Source organism: Labrus bergylta, chromosome 1, assembly GCF_963930695.1.
Source record: "Labrus bergylta chromosome 1, fLabBer1.1, whole genome shotgun sequence".
NCBI lineage: Eukaryota > Metazoa > Chordata > Actinopteri > Labriformes > Labridae > Labrus > Labrus bergylta.
The window spans coordinates 20,826,281-20,850,123 of record NC_089195.1 but is presented as its reverse complement, the minus strand read 5'-3'; the positions used below and the strand labels follow the sequence as shown (position 1 = coordinate 20,850,123).

Here is a 23,843-nt window from a genome sequence, read left to right as displayed (position 1 = left end):
GACTGCTTATCCAAAGATGAGACAAGTGCCCATTTTTGCTGTTCTTTGATTATTTTGTGCTATTGTAGTTTTAATTTCCATCAGTGCCTTAAAGGTCACATATTTATACTCATTTTCAACAATTTTAAATAAGTCTGAGGGCTCCCCAAAACATCTCTGTGAAGTTTATTACCAAAATCCACTCTGCTTATAAAACCCTCTATTTCAGCCCTGCTCAGAACAGGCTGTTTCTGTGTCTGTAGCTTTAAATGTAAATGAGCTGTGTCTGACCATGACCCTCTGAAAGTAATAAATCTTTAATGTCCACCAGAGGTGGAAATTTGCCGACTCAGAGGCAGAACAAACACCTTGCTGTGGAGTGTCACCCATCTGGGGGAGGGGTTACTGCCCTTTGTGATGTCACAAAAGGAAAATCTCCAAAAACCAGTTTTAGCACACATTTTCTGAAAACAGTAGAAGGCAAAAGAATGAGATGACTGACTTTTTTCATAATTGGGGTGTTTGAAGACAGGGATAGGGACTAGGGACACATTAGTGTTTGAAAACCATGTTAAAGTATATTTTGCATAATATGTGACCTTTAAAAATATCTGTGACCAGTAAGGTAACTTTGTCTGCTGCCTGCTCAGCAGTCAATGGGATTGGTGAGAGTAGTTGAGATGCAAAATACAGAAATGCTGTAAAACTAGAGCAATCAGCAAAAGGTGTTTACAACACTCATTATATTCTGTGATCCCTTGACTTTACCTATTGTTGGTTATAGCAATCAGCTCAAATCACTGCTTTACTCAGTTGCTGCCACAGAGCATAGCACTGCTAGCCCAGCCTTCGACTGGTTTTAACCTATGGTTTTAACATGCATCTCCAAACCAGATAATCGTTTTGTTCTTTTCAGACTTTCAACTTTTTGAAACTTCTCCACTGTCTTTGTTTCATTTTTATTAGAGTGCAAATTGAAGGCACATGCTTTTTATGGAGAAGAAAATGCATACTGACTATTTACGTATCTTTACCTGTTGACCAGAAAGAGTGTGAATGTTTAAGTCTTACATTTTTCGCAGGCAGCAGAATAACCTAAATTTAATTTAATCTTATTGCCAAGTTGTAGTGGGTGGGTTGGGGTGAGGTAATGTACAGCTCATTTTGGCCAGGGCCCATGTTGTAGGTTAATCTGTTTCTGAACAAAAACAGACTCAACAGAACAACTAAGCCATTTCAATCAGAAAATCTTAACATCAGCGCACAAATACACACAGGCTGCTGTTTTTTTTTTTTCATGAAGTACCAGTTATCTGTCATGTGTTCTACTTCCTGTCCTAAATCTGACTGGCAGTGGCCCTTTTAGTCTAAATTAGCCCTGCACAAGGGACCCCCCCCCCCCCCCCCCCACACACACACACACACACACACACACACACACGTACGTTTGCTGCCCTCAAATTATCTATTATCTCCGTCTCATTAACCTTAAAATGTTGACGTAACACAATCACCTCTGACATAGATTAAGGCAAGAACAGTTGATCATACAGGTCTAGATAGAGTGTTTAGAAAATATGTTAAAGTAATATAAAAACAAAAGATAATTAGAATAAAATAGATTGAGAGTAAAGAATAGCCCTTTAAATCATTAAAGCAAATTTAATGAGATCTACTTCGACTTGAACTGCTGAGGGTCTCATGGGTCTGCGCGATCCCGGACTGCCACTGTCTCGCGCTCTAGTGCCCCTCTCGCACGCGACTCAGTACATTTTATATTACGATGTCAAACGACCTCTCCTGACTTGTCTGCCCACACGCGCAGACTCGCGGACCGGGATTACAACCACTGGAGTGGTGCGCGCTCAAGTAGCTCATGTTTATGTAATGCCATATGTGAGTGTGTGTGAGTGTGTGTGAGTGAGTGAGTGAGTGCGTGTGTGTATGCGCACGAGAGCCGGCGCGAGCTGGTCCAGCACAGTGGTGAGGACAGCGGTCACACGTTAACCATCAGGGGACTCGTTTGTGTTTGTTCTGCGGTTTGAGGGCCCAGCGGTGAAAAAAAATTCAGCGGTGGGGATTTGACCCAGCAGACAGGAGGGCGCTCTAGTTCCACCGTTTTTCCGCGCACGGCAACGCACGTAGACCCGGTGAAATCGTCACGCGGATTGAATCTGTGGAATCTGTCGCGAGCGTTTCTGCGCGGCCGGTGAGCAGCGCGACAGAGAGCGGGGTCCAGTCGGTCGGTTTTCGGAGTGGGGTCTTGAGCACCGCGCGTGGATTGTGAGGTTACAGACGGATCTTGCGCTGGACTCCTGGCCGAACCGGAGCATCCCACTCCCGGCAGAAGCACCCATCCTTCCGCGCCTCGGCTCCAGCGGGAGGCCCGGAGCGGCGGCAGGATGTAGCAGCGTATTAACGGAGGAGAGAGGGTCGCTCAGAGGAAGAGAGCGGGACCGAGCGGACCGGGGCGGGACGGAGGGGACATGGGGAAGGACCAGGAGCTGCTCCAGGCCGTCAAGACGGAAGACTTGCTGACAGCTCAGCGGCTTCTACAGAGACCTCGGCCAGGGAAAGCCAGTCAGTATCCCTCCATCCATCCATCCATCCATCCTGCTGACACACACACACACACACACACACACACACACACACACACACACACACATCAGCAGTACCAGGTCAGGACAGTGCAGGCAAAATCTGATGCGATGCCATTTGGCCCTAATGGTGCACTGTGCGTGGCTGTGTTGGTTTTAGTGTGAGGATACTTTCCTCCTGCTTCATGGGGGTCTCGATGTATGTTTGTGCTATGACGTTGGGTGTGTGATAGTGATGACGTTGCATGTGTGTGAGAAGAGTCAGAATATAATTAGGAGCTAGAAATGCTTGTCACACATATCCCAACAGCATGTGTGTGTGACAGCTTGAGGGTGTGTGTGTGTGTGTGTGTGTGTGTGAGAGAGAGAGAGAGAGAGAGAGAGAGAGAGAGAGTAAAAGGTGAAAGTACACGAAGGTCCCACACCGCTCTCGGGACGAGTTGATTATTAGTGTGTGAAGGCTCCAGATGTTAGTGGTAATAATGTGATGATCGTAAGTGCGCACGTGCAGACATGTGGCATGCGCGCACAGATGTGGGGCTCAGACCGCGCGCGCGTGCGTGTTTGCGGCTGCTTGACGTTGAGTCAGCTGGGACTTGAGGTGATAATTAGATTTCAATTACAGCCTTGAAACTGCTCTCCTCCTCTCCTATTTCATCTCCACGAGCTGAAATATCTCACCTCCTCCCTTTGCCTCCCCTTCTGTCTCCTCTCCTCTCCTCCTTCTGCTTCCCCTCTTTTCCTAATCTTCTGTTTTCCAGTACACCCTCTCCGTTCCGTCTCCTCTCTTCATCTTTCTTCCTTCATGCCTCTTACTGCCCCTTCCTCCCCTCTCTTCTGATTTATTGTTTCATCTAACTCTTCATCCTCCTCGCCTGACCATTTGTCTTTTCCTACCTTCTAGTTTGCTTTACCATCCTCTTGTTTCCTCGCTTCTCCTTTCCTTCCTTCCCTCTCCTCTTCCATTCTCGCCTCCTCTCTTTTCCTCTCACTTTTCATCCTTGTCCCACCTCCACTTTTTCCCTCTTGTCTCCTCCTTACTGCTAGCATCTTTCCCCCTCTTTCCTCTCCTCCCTAAGTTTCCTTGTCATCTCTTCATTTGCCCTCCCCTCTCCTCTCTTTTGCTTAGATTTCCTCTCCTGTCCTCTGCCACTCCATCTTCCCCTCTCCTCTTCAATCTTCTCTTGTCCTCCCCTCAATCCCCCACTGCTTTATCTGCCTGTCCTCCCTCTCTTCTCCTCTACACTGCTCCCCTCTCCTCTCCTCTCCCCTGTCCTTTCTTCCTTTCATCCCATCTCCTCTCCTCTCCTCTCCTCTTCTGCGTGTGCGTTTGTATCGGAACATTCCAGCAGTGCCATGGAAAAGCAAAATGCTTCTCCTCAAATGCCAGAACAGATCAGGGCTGAGTGCTCAGTCCACTGCACACTGACAAAAGCGAAAGGGGGAGTTGGGACGAGGGTGAGGGGGGTGAGGCGTGAGGACAGTTAGAATAGGAGAGGAAACGTGCAAGGGTGCAGAAGGAGGGAGACAAGGAGCTGTGAATTCAGGGGGTAAAGAGACAGGATATGATGGGGGAAAGGTTAAATGACGAGGTATGGCAAACCAGTGTGTGTGTGTGTGTGTGTGTGTGTGTGTGTGTGTGTGTGTGTGTGTGTGTGTGTGTGTGTGTGTGTGTGTGTGTGTGTGTGTGTGTGTGTGTGTGTGTGTGTGTGTGTGAGTGTGTGAGTGAGTGTGTCTGACAGCGTGACTACAGGTTTCTGTTTGAATAATTAAACAGGAAGTCAGGTTTCTCTGCTGGAGAATCACTGTCTTCACACACACACTCTAACACCTCTAACACACACACAAGCCTTTATGCAAAGCAACACACCAAGTGTGATTCAGATGTCTGCCTGCACTTGTGATATTAAGTAGCCTATAAGATAAAAATGAGTGTGGCGGGAGCTATGGTGACTGTTTGACTCTGTCAAAATGAAGAGATGGGAAGGATGTGTAAGTCCATTTCACTATACTGTCCCTCTTGAACAAAACGCCTCTTCTATGAAACAAATTGAAGCAACAGGTCCATATTTTTCACATCTATGCAATAATTAGAAGAGAAGATTGATGTTCCTTTCAGATAAAACATAATCTAACAGCTCTGGTTAAATGAGACCCCTATAAGATTGTTCCTTTTTTACAAGATTTAAAAAATATATTAATTTACATGATTTAGTTCACAGCCAATAACAGCAGTTCTTCTTTAAGGTTATTCAAAGTGCATTGGTCCAAATAAGGCAGGGGCTGGGTAAGTCTAACAGCTACAACTATTAATATCAGTCTTATGTCTATTATCATTTTTACAAATGTTAAAGTGAACCTTAGAGCTGCTCAACTTTCAATTGTCAGAATATTTATAGTTTCTAATGTTAATATTAGACTGATCAGTCTGTTATTCATTAGAACGCACCATAATTAAGCACCGTGATGCTCAAGCGGCGGACAAAATTGTTCTTTGCACGAGCTACAATTGCCTGTTGCCTGCATTGTTGTGTTATCAGGACAATGTTAGCACTTTGGTTAACTCATAGCTTCATATTGCACATAAATTAACACAGAACAAGCAGTGCTGTTTTATTCTTCTTTTCTGTAGTCCTTAACTAAAACAGCTTTATATGCAAGGCCGTCCCGTCCATGTAAACATGATATAAACACGGCTCCAACACTAATACAGCTGGCGGACTCACGCTTCTCACTCAGTGTAGACAGGCATGACTCAGAGAAACATTTACATATGATATATTTGATTTCTGTTATATTCGTGAGTAAAATGACACACATTCTTCCTTTAAGACCAAAACAAAGCAAGCTTCTCTCAAGTCTTTCAATCGACCCAAGCTGTCTGTGGCTCTCAGCTTCAATTATTTTGTTCCTACTGTAGACAGTCTTTAAAAAGTGTTCCCAAAAGATAGATTGTGTTTTTTTTGTCCCTGTGAACTTTAGTCACATCAGATGTAATAGTGTATTTCTAGGGGAATGTTTTCCGCACTTAAAAAAATAAACAGAATATGTTCTAGTTCGTATTTTGAGGAAGCTAATGAGGAAAATACGTAAAATGAACCCTGTCCATGTTTACAATGGCACATTGTGTCTATAGATGAGTATTCTCTACATGAAGTTGACAAGATAGCATTAGTAGCCATTTTATAATCTGCCTACAAAGAATATTTCGAAAACACTTCGCAACGGTTTCCTTATCTTTGGCTCCGTTGCAATAAACCTCACTAATTCAGAGATACACAAACATCTGTATCCTCTTTTTTATGTCCTCAAATTTGTAGCAAGCAGCTGAAATGGACACTAAGTCATATGATATATCAGCCCATTGATAATCTCATTGTGAAACTGCACTATATTGTTTATTTTACACATCCTACTGCCTGGGCTGAAGTACGATGTAAGACATTCTGGTCCCATTAAAGGTACAGAACAACTGCATCCAAACTGACACAGTACAGTGGTAAACCAGCAGCAAATACACCATTTCTTGTGTTTCCTGCATAGCCAGCTAGATAGAAGAAGGTATGGCAAATGAGAAGATAAAGATGCAATGTCCCTCTATCTTTCTGTTACACATTTATTTTTTTTGAGTTTTATTAAAAATGCATTACTTTTCACATATTTGTAAAATTCTGTCATCAGAGGAAAGCTAAATGTAACCACATATTTCTCTGATGGTTTAAGATTTGGTGCACAGAAAGACAAAGAAGCTATTTCATTATTTATAGTTGTCTTTCTTATGATTACCGGACAAAACAAACTAATCTCCAGAGATGAATTTAAAGTGTCTGATGTTTTTCTTAAAATCATATTCTTACTGACATGTTTGTGCAGAACACTCTTTGGCACTAGTAGTGCACTCTCATTTCCTTTTTTCTGATTTGCCACTACTGACCTAGATTCTCCGGAAAGCTGAAATGATTTTTATGTATAACAAATCTGCCAAAGCCGGGAACTCCATTTCAAAAGGTTTAATATTAAGACATGGAAAGTAACTTGTTAACATTTTCTGTTCTTATTGTCTCAACTTGTTCAGAAAGCTTTAAGCACCTCAGACTAATGAAAAGAGAGACAAGACATCCTCTCTATAAGAACTGGAGCGCCATAAAAAATAATGGAACAACTAGAACTTAAATATTTGCAGCAGCAGTTATTGAATGCTTCATTTTCTGAACAAATATTCATACAAATTAACTGAAAAGAGTCTTAAAATGCAAAGCATTATGTTTTTTTCTAGCATATATCTGCATGTTTTCTTCATGTTATAATCTTAGGTGTCATTTTGTTCTTTGAGTAAAATTTGATATCTATTTCTTTGAATATTTAAACATGATGACCCTGAGTTTAGTCACTTTAACATGTGTGTGCTCTCATTTAAAACACAGAGAGAAAAGTCAGGTCCGGTATGTCTTTTTGCTTTTAGGCTATGTGGTAAACTACAACTATTAATTTATGATGACAGGAAAAGTCTGAGGTGCTGAAAAACTGGACTCTAGAATATTTCTGGTAATAAGAATCCCTGAGAAAACCTCCACTTCACCTGTCTCGATGTTTTTGGTGGAATCTGCTCGGTCAGACAGAAAGCTTGTTGGCAGAGACGAGACATTTTGCACCCTGCATGAAAGAGCAGAGAGTTTCAATTTATTTATTTCCTCAAAGGAACAATGTACTTTAATCAACATCATACAAATGTAAATGTACCCACATTAGCCCAAAGGCTCATATTCATCTGCAGTCGTGATGTTGTTTGGCATTTGAGAATTAAAATGAATATTGTACTTAAAAAGGAATGACAGGATTTTTTTTAATGCCACAATAATGTCTGAAATAGCTGCAATTGAGGGACATGCTGCAAAATACTATCATGGTAATTTCTGCAAAGTGATTGACAGTCTGCACAAATGGCACATAGAACTGGTTGCTATGGTTACATGGGCTCGGTTATAGTGTTTTGCCTAAAAATTATCATAAATAAATATGAACCCTGCTCCAAGGACAGCTTCAGAGACACATTATGATAATGCTGTCAGACCAACAAAGAAGGAGAATACATAAATCAGATATTAGGACGCAAATTTAAAGTACATGATTCAATTGGGCAGTTTAGAGCAATAAGAGTATATTTAAAGATGAAAACTTGCTTTTAGTGAGCGTTTCGACATCCAGCAAGGATGATTTTGTTTAGGGTTGAGGGATACCTTGTTTCAGGCAGCTACATCAGAATATTTGATTAAATAGACATGGTTTTGGGTCAGGCTGGGAGCTTTAATAAATAATGCCGTGATCCAGAATTCATGTTGTAAAGGAAGGATAATCTTGTGAGAAAGTGGAGGTGGAATAATTTTTGTCGGGTGGATATGGTGGTCCTATCTGAAGTTTTTTGTCCGGTGTCATGTGGCTCTTTGATGGTGACACAGATATCTGCACTCATTGATTCATCTGCCTCGGGAAGGGCAGGAGGGGGAGGAGGCTGGTTCTTGTTTTTAATCCAAGATAGATCGTTTCGGGATGGTGGCTAGATGTGCAAACAAACACACACATGCAGACGAGAGTGATGTCAGTTGCAGAGTGTAAACAGAAACAGCCGAGTTACCAATCAGCACGCCGCTCTTTAGCAAATTACAGGGAAAATTAGAGTGTGAGAGCAGGATGAAGGGATGAAGTGCAGATAGAGCTGCAGAGAGAGGGAGAAGCTTTTCCCCAGATTACAGAACAGCTACAGATTATGGCCTGTGGATTAAGAGGGTTTGACCAAAAAAAAAAAAAAAAAAGTGGATGCAGAGAGACAAACAAGCAGCTTTTTTTCTGAGTGTGTATGTGTTTTGTTTTTGTGTGCTTCTCTATCCTGCTGTCTAAAATCTTTGTCTTTGTGAGGGTTCTTTCAAAGTCAAGGTTATTACCAACACACTGATGCACACATTTGCATTAAAACTTACATAGGCTCACTACAGCAATCTTACTATATAGGCTACTGACATGACAATGGTATCAATGTTTTAACATATTCACAGAAGAAATCAACAAATAACTCATAATTCCTAAAGGGTTGAAGCATTTTCTTAAGTTTGTATATTCAAAACATTTGAGGGCAAAAAAATAAACCTTACTCGATTTGCATCTATAAAACATAGATTGATCTACCTGGTGCATAATATCTGTACTAGCTGTATAACATGTATATTAAAGCCAAATGCTAAACAACAGACACCGCTAAATTGTAAGAAGCAAACACATGTTGGAAACCTTGTATCACTCCTAAATCTATTGACAAGACGTTTAATAAAATTGTAAACAGTAAACGAGACTCCACCCTCTGAATGGCATTGCAGGTGCTGCAAGAGAGCGCTGAAAGATCTGGTAACAGTTCTGCACTCGTGCATACACCAATCTGCCAAGACGCCACATATTTAGCACTAGAAGGTAATACTTGTATGCAGACATCAAAAAATCATGTGTAGCTTATATCTTCCATGCACTGTGTTGAGATGCTTGCTCGTATTATCTACAGCATTGCTACTATTTTTTTCTAAAGAGAACTGCTAATTTATGGCACTGTTACAATTCAATTCCAAGTTTTTCCTGTGTCTAATATCAAGACACAACTTTCTCCCATGCACAAAAAAGAGTTGTTGTAATGCAGATCCCATTAATGCATTGCATATACCAAGAAGGCAGATCTTTCACCGATCCAGTATCACAATTTATTAGCCGTTACAAAATTGCAAAATTCTCAAGCAGTCATCTGCACAGTAACATTATATTTCAATCAGGAGAGACAAGTAAATGATTGAAAGATGAAAGGTTTATTTTACATATGTGACATCATCATCATCATCATCAACTTTTATTATTAGACTCAAGGTCCATTTTAAAAGACATACAATACAAAAGAATAGACAACACAAATATACATTATTATATATACATGTTTAAGGGAAATAAGAATTCATTTGAGGTCAAATAAATAATCACATGATGATGCCATACAACATTGAGCTAGCGTCGAGTGTAACGTTAGCCAGAGCAAAACAGGCAGGGGGCGTGTCCAGAGGGGTGTCCAGAGGGGTGTCCAGAGGGGTGGCATGGGCCCTCCTTGAAATTTGATCCAAAAATCCTACACTGTGATTGGCTCTTTACCCTGTCAAACGTGGAATTTATGTTAAAACCAACTATTCTGTCTTTTTTGCCAAATGCTGCTCATTAAATAAATACTTTGCACATCTATTTCATAAGACATGTGCACAGGATTCTAAAACACACGGTCTTACATGCAATTAACTAACTGACAATGCCAATTCATTTTCATTTTTTTAAGTTAGTGTGCCGGAGTTTGCATGGAATTAAGTACTTTAAATTGTGACTTTGAACAGACATATTTTTGTGTGAATAATGAATTAAGCTAATAGTTTATGTATGTTACCGTTACCTTGTGTTATAAAGTATACTGGTTCACATGATTAGTAAAGTTAGAAAGACTAAATAATTGATTTGTATTTGTGTGTGTTTGTGCGCACATAACACTTCAGGCCACCCCTGCCCAAGGGCCGGGGAGACTGGAGACACACCTCTGTAAACAAGTTAAAAAGCAAAATGTTGTAATGCCGGATGTCAAACCCCATATAGAGGCTATAGACCTCGTTGGAGGGGCTGTGGGTTTTGAATCCTACTTTGCCCCTTTACTGCATATCATCCCCCACCCTCTCCTCTCAATGTTTGCTGTCTCTCTTCAGCTGTCCTATTGAATAAAGCCACAAAATTGTCCATTTGTAGGTATATATTTCTTTTATGGCACTGTTATTGAATGAAACTTGGGGGGGAAACAACCAATACTCAAGTCTTAGTAGAAAAAACTGTGTCAGTAAGGAAAAAATGGAATCAGAATATGTCTACATGTTAAACATAATAACGATCTTCTTCTGAATGCCTACTTTTTAAATCTTAAAACGACAAGCCTCCTGTGTAGCCTTGTTACTGCACACTAAAGCTTGTTGTTAATTCACCAGTACAATGAAAGTATTCATGACTAAAGTAATGCTCTTAATCCCTGAAGTAAGACAAGCCTGTATTACCGCTCATATCAAATAAATATTTGATGTTTAATGCAATTCAGACTATAGTCTTTTCATCCAAATATTATACTATTTTATATGGGACTTAGCAGGTTTCTGATAAGCTTCCCAGTGAGACATTTCTTTGTCTTCTTATATTTTCACTTCTCCTTGACCTCTGTTAGTGTTGTTGTTTTGTTGTGGTTGGAGTCGGGAAACTGTCAATTTTTTTCAGGTATAGAATCCAGTCTGTGACTCCCAGCAGGGAACAAAATATGTGCAACTATGCAAGGAGAATATAATTAAATAACTGCAAACCGGAAAAAAAGCTTTAAATTTGACTGTTTTTTAATGAGTATGTTTCTCCTCTCCTTGTTTTAGAGCTCCTCGGAGCAGCAAAGCGGGTGAACGTCAACATCCAGGATGCAGACGGGTGAGGAACTAAATGTTTTTTATTTAATATAATTTTATTTTTGCTACTGTTGCACATTTCCATCAAATGTTTTAAAGTTAATTTTCCTGTTCTGCTATTTTTTACATATTTGCATTTTTTGCTCCCCTGTAAGTTTTGGTTATGTTGACTTCCAGTGGTTTAACTTTTCATCTTAAGGGCGCGGTCACACTGGTCATCACACTGGTCACACTGTCATCAGCGCCCTTAGATGAGATGCCTGGAGGACACATGTTTAAGAAGAGCTAAAACATAGCAAAACAAAAAAGTGCAACAGCATAATGCATGTTATTGCAAGGTAGATCGAGGTTGTATCACTGATTTAACATTACCTTATATTTGCCCACGTATACATTTTTTTGTTGAATCAAAATATTTTGAAACTACATGAAAAATAAAATAGTATTGTGGTTGAACACTGCATAGCAAGGGGGTAAAATTGTATTGAGGGCAATGGTGCTTATCTTGGGTCAAAGGATTGCCTGAAGGATTTGATTTGCTTTCCGATATAATCAATATTTTGGTGTAATATGTCAATGAGAAATCAATCAGATAATGTGAAAGGGGGTTACCATACAGATGAAACTAAATTGAATTCTTAGCTAAATCTTTAAATTAAGTTGGTTTAAAGGTAATTTTTATCTGTTAGGTCAACAACTCTACAACTTACCATTACATTTTCATCACCTTTGCGTGTCCAAAATCTTCATATACTTGCACTTTTTTATGGTGCAACTGTTTTCTTTCTACCTCTTAGCTGCTTAACATGAAATGGTTGGTTTTGTTAAGTTAGACCAAACCTGTTAAGTTTAGTAAAAAGAGAATGGGTTGAGTTAAGTTAATAACACAAAGTTGACTTTTTCTCTCCCATAGGACCCGATTCCTTATGTTGTGAGCAGTGGCGTTTCTATGTGTGAAAAATTGGTGGGGCACAACCTCTCTAAGATATGCTATACCAGGAAAACTACAATACTCTCGCTACTGATGTGATTTATTTAATTTTTTACATGTCAAGGGGTCATTCTTGGTTTAACAAAATACTATGCAGAGTGGCCTCTTACACGCGCACACACACACACTGACACACTTGCAAAGAGAGAGTGGGAGAGAGAGAGTTAGTGCTCCTTCTACTGTCACAAGCCTAAATTAAACATGAAATATCCAATCCTCATAAACCAATACTCGCTGACATTAGGGATGAAGTCCTGTAGCTGCTGAATCAGCTAGCTGTCTATAGAGAGCATCGCCAAAGCGTTGAGTCGTGGCTGTCCCATGGTGTTGCGGGTGAACATTTTTATCCCCTTCAGGGTGGAAAAGTTCCTCTCTATTAAAAAAAAAATGCACCTGAATATTCCAGGGTGAAGAGAGTCCGCCGACTCGTCGAGGCCCCGTAGTGCCGTTTCACATTTTCCACAGTTTAATTCACGTTATGATCAGATTGAGCATGCACCGGTTTTCCTCCACCCGTCTGTTATGCTGCTCAAACGATCACCTGTAAGCGCTGTTCAGTTTGCGCAGCGACATTTACTTTTTCCAAGTTAGCGCAGTTTCAACGCGCTGTCCAGAGGAATCCCGCCGCTCTCATGTTTTGTGATCCTCTCAGAAAGAGGTTTAAGATCTTTGAAACCTGTCCTCGACCAGGTTCCATCTTAGCAGAATAGCAGACACGGGAAACAGAAGAGCGCCGTCTTCTCGATGCTAACCGTTAACCGCTTTTTCTTCGACATTGTTTTACTGGCAGTTTGGGTGATGATCCCTCGGCTGGTGGGCTCAAATGTGCTTTAACTCCAACTTCCCTTGCACATTCATGGTTTCAAACCTTGCTGGAGTAAGAAATCCACTTCATTCATTTTTACAACTTCGTTAGCTTTCAAAACCTCCCGCTTCCTGCCCGACTAATTCATTGCTACAGTCACAGACAGATAGCCAATCACCCGAGCCACTCTGAATGATATCAGCCAATCAACTCTAAAAGAACACATGACATTTCAGTGGGGCTACGAGCTGTGAGCCCCATTTGTCATTTTTTTTCTCTGATTTACATTACATACACTAACACTCTGAGCATGCGTATTAGCACTTTCCCCCGTGCAATACACATTGCACTGTAGGAGGGGCAGGCCCGGATCTGCCCCTCCGGCCAGCATAGTTCTACTGCAGACACAAACGGGAGAAAAAGACAAATAAACATGAACTAAAATCTTATTTAAACTTTATTTTTAGTATTTTTTCCCCAAAAAAATTAAAAAGAAATTCATTGCAAATTATGAACATGCTAGTCATAGCTTATACATGATGCTGTGCCCCACCTGCCCCTAATGACCAGTCGCCACTGGATGTGAGTGAGAGTGCTTTGTTGTCTGGTTTTCCAATATATCAGTAGGAGCTGTTGCACTGAGGGTTTGATAATCCATCTGATGGGGTTTACAGTGAATGAAGATGCAAAAGTACCATGTCTGGGAAATGACAAAGCATCCGTATTTGGCAACTTGGGAATAAAAACCGGCTGACATTTTGTAGTTAAATTGATTATGTTGTCAGTAACACAGCCCCAAAAAAACTGATAATAACAATCACCTGTTTCTTTACAAGCTTGTAAAACTTAAAAAGTTACCTAACACCCTAATCTTGCCTTTGCCACCTTCCAGTAGTTTAACTTTTCATCTTGCTGTAGTGATTTACAGGCGTACTCAAGGACCCTATGACATCACTGTTAGGGGGCCCTGAGAAAAACCAAAACTTGTACTAGACTTGTTGACTTGTTTCTATGTTGGGTTGTAAAAGTTGTAATCATCCAACTAACAGAAGCAAGCAGAATAAGGATCTCCTTTAGAGATCAATACTTGTTTTGATAATAGTCAATAATAATTGTATCAGCTACAGTCTATCTCTGAAATATGAAATATGTAGTAATCTAGATCTGAAGCCTGTAATTACCTCAAAGGAATGCCAACATTTCCCGGCTCTTAATTGTCTCATAAATGTTCCCATATAATCTCTGAATGAACAACTATGGATTTCGGCTATATTTAGACTCACGATTGGTTAAGCTTTTTACATGTGCACATGCTTGGTTTGCGATTGTGTTGCATTTGGCTCCATCAGATAACAGAGATCTTTTTATTATGTTGATTGGAATCAGATAATTGGACTCAGCTCCTTGTGTAATGACTGATGATTCGCTGATTTGACTCCAGGGCCCAGCCCTTATATTCACCAGGGATCCATTAGACACATACACACACACAGACATGCTGTGTTCACGCTCTGCTCCGGGGTAGAGAGATTGCTTATTAATGGAAGTAGGTCATTTGCCCCCTCCCGCCGCTCACACAGAGCTGAGGGGAGGAGCTGCACTACGCTGGAGATTATTTCAGCAAAGTTATGCTCTGGTTTTACACCCCATCCGTGAATATGTGTATTTTTATACATAATCTGTGTCTGTGTGAAGGTTGTCGTCGCTGCATCATGCTGCTCTGAGTGGAAACAAGGAGCTCATCTCTCTGCTGCTGGAGGCGCAGGCAGCAGTGGATATTAAAGACAATAAAGGTAAAAAAAAAAATACACCCAACGTATAATTGTCCGTACAATTTACTAAATTGTCATAAAAAAAGAAACAAAGCACACGAGTCTTGGCAAGATGATAAAACAAAAAGGAAAACAAACATCTTCCTGGCTTTCCCTGTGTGACCAATAACAACATCTTATGTAACAAAAGGTGAGCAGTTGGAAATGCAATAAAAAAATCTGTGTTTATGAGAAGTGACAGATTTGTGTGCACAGCAAACAATAGACAATGGAAGAGAAGTGTTTCATGGTTGCAGGACTGAGAGCCAAGAGGAAGCAGAGCAGCAAATATCTACAGCACATTCTGCCAGATCCCAGAAGAAGAAGAAGAAGAAATCCCAGGGCAGATGGGAGATATAATTCCTACAGAAAGTAGGCTATACTGTCTCCATACCCCCAGTCAGTCATGCCCAATGTGGCTCTAGATAGAGGTTTACAACTGGCAGGCATCCTCACCAGGTGGTCTCACATCCTTAACTGATTTCCAACTGTGGAGGTGAAAGCGTATCTTAACATACTATTCCTTCGGCAATGAGGATTGGAAAGCTTGAACCCAAGCAATGTTTTTAAAGGGAGAAAGGTGCAGTTTTTTATCAGAAGCATTTTTTTATTCAGCTCCTTATTTCTGCTTTCTTGTTAGCAACGTTACTGTTCTGTGTAACTTTCACAGCCATCAGAGTTTAAGTGTTGCTTCAAGATTTATTTGGAAGAAAAATCACTTTACATTACCTGCTAAGCTCAGAGTAATACCTGCACAAAAATAGTTACTTGCTGGTGATGACGCTCACTAAATTAAGAAGCTCAAAAGCCAGACTTTTCCCTTAAGAGTTGTTGGAGCTCTAGTCTTGTGATTGATTTACTTGGGAACATGGAAGCGATTATAAAATGTTTTTTCCAATGTAGATATTAAGACATTGTTGCTACCTGATCATAAAAACTAGGATATGATTATAAATATCAGTAGAATCTGCTCCCTGCTGAGCTTTAGTGATGTTTCTAGTGGAGCTGCATGTTTGTCTGCTAGGCAGACAAGTTGATTCAAAATTTAAATAACTAAACTGCATTAGATAAAAAAGAAAAGAAAAAGAAGAGTAGACCTCATCCTATAAAAAGATAAAGTTTGCCCATTGCTTTACATTGAACAATTGTGAAAGTATGAGAAGTATCCAACATGATGGCAACCAGTTTCCTCTTCATAAAAAAACATAAAAGAGATTACAAACTGACAACACATTTAACACCAACAACATGACCAGTAGCTTGAGTTGGTAAAATTAGGTGATTGTTACACAAATCATGAACTGCAGACATTTTAAACGGTGGGTGCCATGGGATCACAAATGGAAATGTGAGAAACCACAACTGGACAATATGTAAAAAGGGACAATCACCCTACCCTAGTTGAAATTAAAAGTGAAAAACAAAAAGAGCAAATATTGGACTTGAATTTCTTAGTTTGCAGAAGACATGACTCAAAATGAATTGTTATGTTGCCCTGTGTCTTTTTTTAGTTAGCTTGATACATTTCAAAAGCTCTGTTGTGTTCACAGTTTGATTTTCAATGTTCCAAAGTTACCTAGAAATCTGTTTTTGCAGGTTTAAGAATAATTGATAACAGAAACAGTCTCCTCTTACTTGCCCATCTACAAATGGGCTACAAAGTGAACAAAGCCAATTCAAGGTCATTGACCTGGACATCCTGCCAGCCTTAGCGTCTGGGCTTGCTAGCATGTCCAGAAATCACTCAAAGAAAAGAAGGCAAACAACTTTATTTTAGGAAGGTCTGCCAGAATACTCATGGGGCATGGTTTAGGGAATTTCCAAATAGGAAAACCCCTTTCAGTGATGATAATCACATTTCTGTCTACTTTTAAGTTATTTTAAAGTCAAAATAACAAACTAGTGAGCTGTTGCGTGACCTGCTCCTGATTCACATTGCACTGTTTTTATCTTTGGCTACAGAGCTTTTAGAAAAATATTTCATGAATACCATTGTTTGCCAAATTAAACACTAAACCAAAATTCACATGGGAAATATGAATCACAATGTCTCACAATGGACTGTCCAGTATTTTATTAATCAACCAATCAGTTTTTATTTGTATAGCGTCAACTCATAACAAGTGTTATCTCGAGACACTTTACAAAAAGCAGGGAAAATACCTTACCCTTTGTCTGTTAACATTACAAAAGAGCAGGTAAAAAGACCTTACTCATTGTTATGTTACAAAAAGCAGGTAAAAGACCTTACTTGTGAATAATCCCATCGATTATGGGACAGAAAATAAGTCATATCACCTCTGGATCCTGCAAAAGAACTTCCTGATTTGTCTGTTTCATTGTGCCAGTATTCAAACAAGTTTGAGGTCTGCTCTTCTCTGGAGGGTCTGTGAGTCTGCTGCCTGGAAATCATTTTCCATCACATCTCTTCATATTCTGAGGCTTTAGCTTCTGTAACTCAAACAGCCGCTGCTCCTCTTCATCCTGCCAGCACCACTCTTCTGAGTCAGGACTCCCTCATAGCAGCCAGGCCTGCAGGGCCTCTTTATTCAACTCCACAATGTGGCTCATCGCTGGTATCAAGTCTGGGGGTCTTGGGCTGCTGCCATGAGAAATATGCTCATTGCTCCTTGCAGCCATGGCTACAAAGTGGTGTCTAATGTCTTGAGTTAGAGCCACTTAAAACTACTCCAATGTGCATTTTTTGTCCTGAACTAAAATAAACTTTGGTTTGTCTTGTTTTTCCCGGATGGCTCAAGGTTTTGCCTGCAATCCTGCGGTTCTAAGGTTCTCTGAGGACTTGTTTGGCCACTTAAAGGGAATTTTTTTTGCCCTTTGTCTGAGGCAGTTTGTCTCCAATGTCCCATGAGTGCTTGCACAAACAATACTCCTATGGTCAAAGGTCACAAAGACGTCAACAGCAATAAGATTGCATATCCAGGAGGGATACTGAGAAAAAAAAAAATCTGCTGCTACAGCGAAACTGAAATGTTTAGAAAAAAAGTCCTTTACATTAGGGCTGCAATTTAGGCTTTTAATCTACAGTATGTCAAATAATCTACAAATCGCTCGATCAATTCATCCAGAGATTGTCAGAAAATAGCAATAAAGGTCCATCAACATTTCCCAGGGCTGACTGAGTCTAGTGTCAAACCACTAGCGCAAATGGAGGGATTTTAGTTGACATTACTACGAGACACAAAACTTCTGACATGAAAAGATGAAAGGTTTAATTTTGCTTTAACATCAACTGCTTACCACTGTAGTTGCTGACTAATTATCTTGTTTCAGCTCCAACATATAAATATTTCAAAATGTCAAAATAATTCAAAATTCTACAGTCAACCCTTTTGGTTTTATTGATTTTTACAACATAAGTGTGAACAAAGTAAGTGAGTTTAGTCATTGAGTTTAGTATATTACCTTTTAATTGTATTAAGGTACCATATTTGGCTGCTGGACAACCATCAGCAAACGACTGTCTATAAAAAAATCACAATTACAGAGTGTATGGCTTTGCATGCATTCGCCTATCTTTATACTCTCTTGTTTCTCTGTGTGCATGTGCTGGTGGGGTCTTGTATTTCTATGTTTTATTGTGCTGTCATCCTTGGGCGTGCGTTTTTGTGTGTTTGTCGATACGTGTGTGTTTTGTGTAGGGATGCGTCCTCTGCATTACGCTGCATGGCAGGGGAAGACTGAGCCAATGAAAATGCTGCTGAAGGCAGGCTCGTCTGTCAACGGACAGTCAGACGAAGGACAGATCCCCCTCCACCTTTCATCTCAGCATGGACACTATGACGGGGTAACTGTGTTTGTGTGTATAGTTGCTGTGTGTGTGTGTGTGTGTGTGTGTGTGTGTGTGTGTGTGTGTGTGTGTGTGTGTTTTTGTGAGGTGTGTTTATCTGTTATGTGTGCCTGATGATGCATGCATGATTTGCGGTTATTACTGGCTATGAAATTCAGAAGTTGCAGTAAAATATGTGTGCATGTGTGTGCGTGTGTATTCATGTGTGTTACAGTCAGAGATGTTGCTACAACACCAGTCCAACCCGTGTATCTCAGACGCAGCGGGGAAAACACCACTGGACCTGGCCTGTGAATTTGGCCGAGTTGGAGTGAGTTCACTTTACACCAAACACGTAACACCAATTAACAGAGTAAAGATGTATTTTCTATTTTCTCATATAATCCCGTTTAATTTATTATCGACTAGAAAAGCCACACATTAGGTAGCACTGGAAATATTCATACTGTTAGGGAAAAAAATGGAATTATTTTTGTTTTGTTTTTCATCCTAAATGCTGCACATGTTCTGTCATATTTGTGTTCTCTCTATACATCAAATAATAACTTAAATTGCCTGCACTGCCGAACAATTTAAAACAGTTACACAATGAAGAGTTCAAATTTAGAGCCTGAGGTATCCCAAATTTTGGCAAGCAGACGAGTAGTAGGGCAGTAGAAACGTAATTGAGCCAGTTAAGGAAATCATTGTTATATGCAACAACAGTAAAGGCCAAGTATGTTCTAAGTAAAGATCCAAAACTTTTCAGAAAGTGTCCACCGGGGAGTCGAGCATACATGGGATTCATCAACAGGGACTACACTCAATTATAAAAATGTGCCACGACTATTTTGTCTCGGTTTTCTACATGAACATGACATTTGTCTTTTTTTTTAGGTGGTCCAGCTCCTGCTTAGCAGTAACATGTGCGCAGCCATGCTGGAACCCAAACCATCTGACCCCAATGGAGTGTCGCCTCTGCATCTCGCTGCTAAGAACGGACACATTGATGTTATACGGTCTGAAAAATACCTGTCTTTGCCACTCTTCATCTGTCAGTCTGTGTTTGTTCTCAAACCTGTTCTATTTACCTGTCAGTCCATTTTATCCGACCAGGATTAAGATCACATTTTACAAATCTGTTGGATCAAAAACATTTATATTGCTGCATAGTTTTTTGTCCATTTAAAGTTCTCTGAAACATTTCTATTGACACACTTGTATGGATTTGCATGAATGTAGATGTTTTTATATATTTGTTGTCACTTTACTACCATGTCATTATTTTATGATGTATAGAGGTGAATATAATTGTTACTTTGTGTTGCAGGTTGCTCATTCAGGCTGGTATTGATATCAACAGACAGTCTGAGTCTGGCACAGCGCTACATCAGGCGGCCCTCTGTGGGAAGACAGAGGTAGTACGCCTGCTGCTGGATGTAAGACCATCTGCCTGTCTCTCTTTCTGTCTGTCTATTTGTCCAACGTGTTTACAAAAGCAATTGTTGTTAAAGCTGCCTCCCTCTCCTCATCCGAGCAAGTTTACACCTCAGCACTTGGCACTCATCCCAGGGATGTGTGTGATGAAGCCTGTGGGATATGTCTGCTTGTTATATAAAAACTGTAGCAGACTGGCTAGCAGCCTCGCTGTCGTGCAATCATCAAACCAGCTCTGGTTTGTTTTTCATTTTCAACCCCCTGTCACCATGGATTATGGTTTTGAAAAGGTTATGCTTTTATTGTTCTCTCTTTGAATGTAACTGAATGCATTTGCTGTATTGAAGAGCAAATGTGATGCACCTTTTATTTCCTTTTCATGTACTACTAAAATACATCTCGGAAGAGGCAGAATTATACTTAGATCCGTACTTCATTGTGTTACAACCCGGCTCTTAGGCTGCAACAAAAATAGGAGTTGAAGACGAGGTACACCTAAATAACACCAAACTTATCTACAATATGATCAAAACAGCTGCACCGCCTATAAAGTAGTAGTGCAGTGGTTCTACATTTACTTTAATAAAGGATCTGTATATTTCTTTCACCATAGTGAACTTTATTTTTATGTGCATGTAGTAGCAGCACACTCGCAACAAATGCAACAAGCACACGTGTAGCCTACTCTAAGGGAGTCTGACACAAAATGCAGTTTATCTCTGTTATGACACAGTGTCACACTGCAGCTTCAGTCACTTTTTCCTCTCCACTTCCCTCCAGAGTGGCATCAGTGCAGGAGTAAGAAACACTCTGAGTCAAACTGCCCTGGACATTGTTAACCAATTCACCACTACACAGGCCAGCCGAGAGATCAAACAACTGCTGAGAGGTGAGTACATGAGTGCAAACACAACTTTGATGGAGTTACATTTTCAAGGGCCGGAAAATCTCTGCTGTGTTCTGGTCCATTACTTGATTTGACCCAATCCCGCTGCTTACTGATGATACAAACTCTTGTGTTGTAGATGCTTCAGCTGCAATGCAGGTGCGTGCCCTGAAGGATTATTGCAACAATTACGACCTTACCAGCCTCAACATCAAAGCTGGGGACATTATCACGGTAAAAAAATACAGTTGTCATCACATTAAACACGTTTCTCAGCCTGTACTTTAACTGCAACATGTCTTCCTGTCAAAATGAATCATTTCGTAAAGTACATCAGGAGTAAAACCTTAAACCTTCTCCAGGTTGATTAAGCTTTATGATATGTATAAGCTGCAGACAGTTCCGCTTTTTCATAATATCAAACATATCTCAGTTAAGATAAACCAAATTCTTTACTTAATGGTGATCAACATCAAAAGATCACATTATTAGGGTGGATTCAAATTAGTCCTATGATATAAGCTATCACAAATCTCTACGACTTTAAAGTGTAACTGCTGCAAGCAAAAGTTACTGACAAAGCTAACATTAGCCAAAATATGATCTGTTTAGACTGAAGAAAAAATAGATTAATTATATGTAGTTGCTTATTTTTATACAACAATTGAAAATTAATATAAAACTGGGAAAATTATATCTTTATTTTCAGTATTTAATAATCAATTATCAATCAGGTTTTTACAGATAACTTATTCCTCAAATTCACCTACAAAATGTTGTGCTAATAACGTCAGCTTCAGTAATGCTGAGATTTACCATTCATCGTTAAGGAGTAACTATGCAGATTTTACTTGTTGTGCCTTGTACATATTCTAAAAGAGTATCTATGTTGGTGTATTAAGTAAGTAACAGTCTCCAGCAAAACACATTGTGTGTTAAAATATCTCTGTCTCCTGTCCCTTGCTGGCCATGAAAAATTAAGCAAAACAAGGCGGTCTTTAGCATGTGTTGACCCCTGTTGCCCCAAAATTTCTTATCACCTCAATAAACATCACAAAAAGGCATTCATGGACTAAATATGTGTCACGTGTTCAAATGTGTATTTAAAGGTTAAGTGATTTTTCTTTAATCCTATTTTGTGTATTATTTTATTAGTAGACCAGTCCATTTTTTTTTGGTTTACAGAGTGTCAACATGATTTATCTTATTTTAGTTCACTGAACATGTGTGTGTGTGTGTGTGTTTATTGTTTGACAGGTTTTAGAGCAGCACTCTGACGGCCGATGGAAAGGTTGTATTCACGACAACCGTACAGGCAATGACCGTGTTGGTTACTTCCCCTCTAACATGGTGGAAGTCATCAAGAGGGCAGGTGACCACCCGCATCACAGCTGTGTGTGTGTGTGTGTGTGTGTGTGTGTGTTGAGGGGGAGGTGGGGGGGGGGGGTGCAATGTGTGGTTGTGTGTGTGTAAGCTAAGCAACTGTTCTGTAGCTAAAGCTGACCATTAGTTGTAGCTAGCTGCAGCATCATGGGCCTCTTTAGGTAGTCCATCCATTTCTCCCAACCTGTCAATCATCTCTAAAGATAAAATACTGCCCCCTACTGACCCTCCTCTCTTCCTTTATATTTCTGCTCCCTCTGTCACCCTCCCCTAGTCTATGAACCTCTTATCCCACCTGCTCTGCTAGCTTGTGATGCTTGTTTTCATATTGTTTGTTTGCTTTGTTGCTGTGGTGATATTATATTTTGAGAGAAATCTTCCCTGTGGATGTGTGGATGTATTTATTTGTCATTTTTGATTTAATCAATTATTGTTTTTACATTATTAAGATTTGTTTTGTTTCAAGTTGACTGATCAGTTATTGTTGTTGTTGTTGTGTTGTTGTTGTTGTTTTGCACCTCCCTACTCCTAATGGCTTGTGTCCAGGTCACTCCCCCTCCCAGCAGTGCCACACCCTCCTCCTCCGCAGGCCCAACCCCTGTCCCATTGCCTCGGCCAACGGACACTCATACCCCCCTTCCAAAGTCCTCCCCCTGCATTTGCCTCCTCCCCCTCCTCCCTCCCATCCCAACACACAGTCCCTCCCTCGGTTCTCCTCGTTTGGGTACGTTCCTCTTCCCATCTCTCCTCCTTCTCTGTCTACTCCTCCTCCTCCTCCTCCTCCTCCTCCTCCTCCTCCTCTCTTCTCCACTTCTCAGGAGCAGCAGAGTCAGACAGGTACATACTGTAGAATCACTTTAAATCACAGATAAGAATCCTTTCCACGCTGTTTGACAAGATCACATGTAGAATACTATCTGCTTCTACCAGTCCTTCACTGCGGCTTCATATAAACATGTATCGTGTGTGTGTGTGTGTATGTAAGCATTGATTATATATCTAAAATATTTATATATATATAGGAACATGAAAGGATCAATTCACTCTAATGACAAAGGGTGTCCAGCTGGTGTCTTGCTATGCTGATATTGCCAACATTATAAAACAATTTCTGGCCAAGGATGAAAAGATAGAGTAAACTATCCAGAGATAAGTCTTTGTATTTTAACAATCGACCATGGTCTCTTTACAGAAACGTCTTAAGTCTGAATTGGTATCTTATCTTGTTAAAGATATCTGCTATAACAGATACCTGTTCCTATTTAAATTTAGAAAAAGTACTGTCTTATCTTTGGGAGGTAATTAAGCTACAGAAGAACAGTTCTAACTGAAGAATTTATATGGTAATGACAATGGCAAAACATGTGAATGCAGATATTATGATTGAGAGGGTACTTAAACTTCTTGATGAAGAACTATATGTCCAGGTACATTTTTCATGTGTATAAATAGACTGCAAAGACAATTTGTCTTAAACTTGATCTAAATGTGTACCTGCCTCTCATTGCTTTCTTTTCACCATTATTAAGATTGGATCATCAAAACTTATATTAACCGCCCTTCTTTTCCTGTTGACTACAACACACTAGCTAGTCAGTGATAAAATAAAAGTGAGACAACTATTGTCGAGTGTACAGTCTCATAGACATGCTAAACACAGATTCAG

General features: G+C 40.1%; 1 protein-coding gene across 6 annotated transcripts in view; it reads left to right on the top strand.

The window, feature by feature from the left end:
• Positions 1-1,789: 1,789 nt before the first annotated feature.
• Positions 1,790-23,843, top strand: part of LOC109988254 (caskin-1) — a 38,626-nt gene continuing 16,572 nt past the window's right edge. For 3 of the 6 annotated variants that reach the window (XM_065956211.1, XM_065956203.1, XM_065956200.1), the window contains exons 1-11: positions 1,792-2,559; positions 11,048-11,099; positions 14,569-14,666; positions 18,344-18,489; positions 18,707-18,802; positions 19,369-19,490; positions 19,802-19,910; positions 20,689-20,797; positions 20,934-21,028; positions 22,052-22,166; positions 22,724-23,014. In XM_065956211.1, coding sequence (XP_065812283.1) covers positions 2,466-2,559; positions 11,048-11,099; positions 14,569-14,666; positions 18,344-18,489; positions 18,707-18,802; positions 19,369-19,490; positions 19,802-19,910; positions 20,689-20,797; positions 20,934-21,028; positions 22,052-22,166; positions 22,724-23,014 — 1,327 coding nt within the window. In that variant the 5' untranslated portion in view covers positions 1,792-2,465. Of the gene's footprint in view, positions 2,560-11,047; positions 11,100-14,568; positions 14,667-18,343; positions 18,490-18,706; positions 18,803-19,368; positions 19,491-19,801; positions 19,911-20,688; positions 20,798-20,933; positions 21,029-22,051; positions 22,167-22,723; positions 23,015-23,843 lie in introns of those variants that run through there. The other 3 variants (XM_065956207.1, XM_020639678.3, XM_065956223.1) reach the window with 3 other exon arrangements.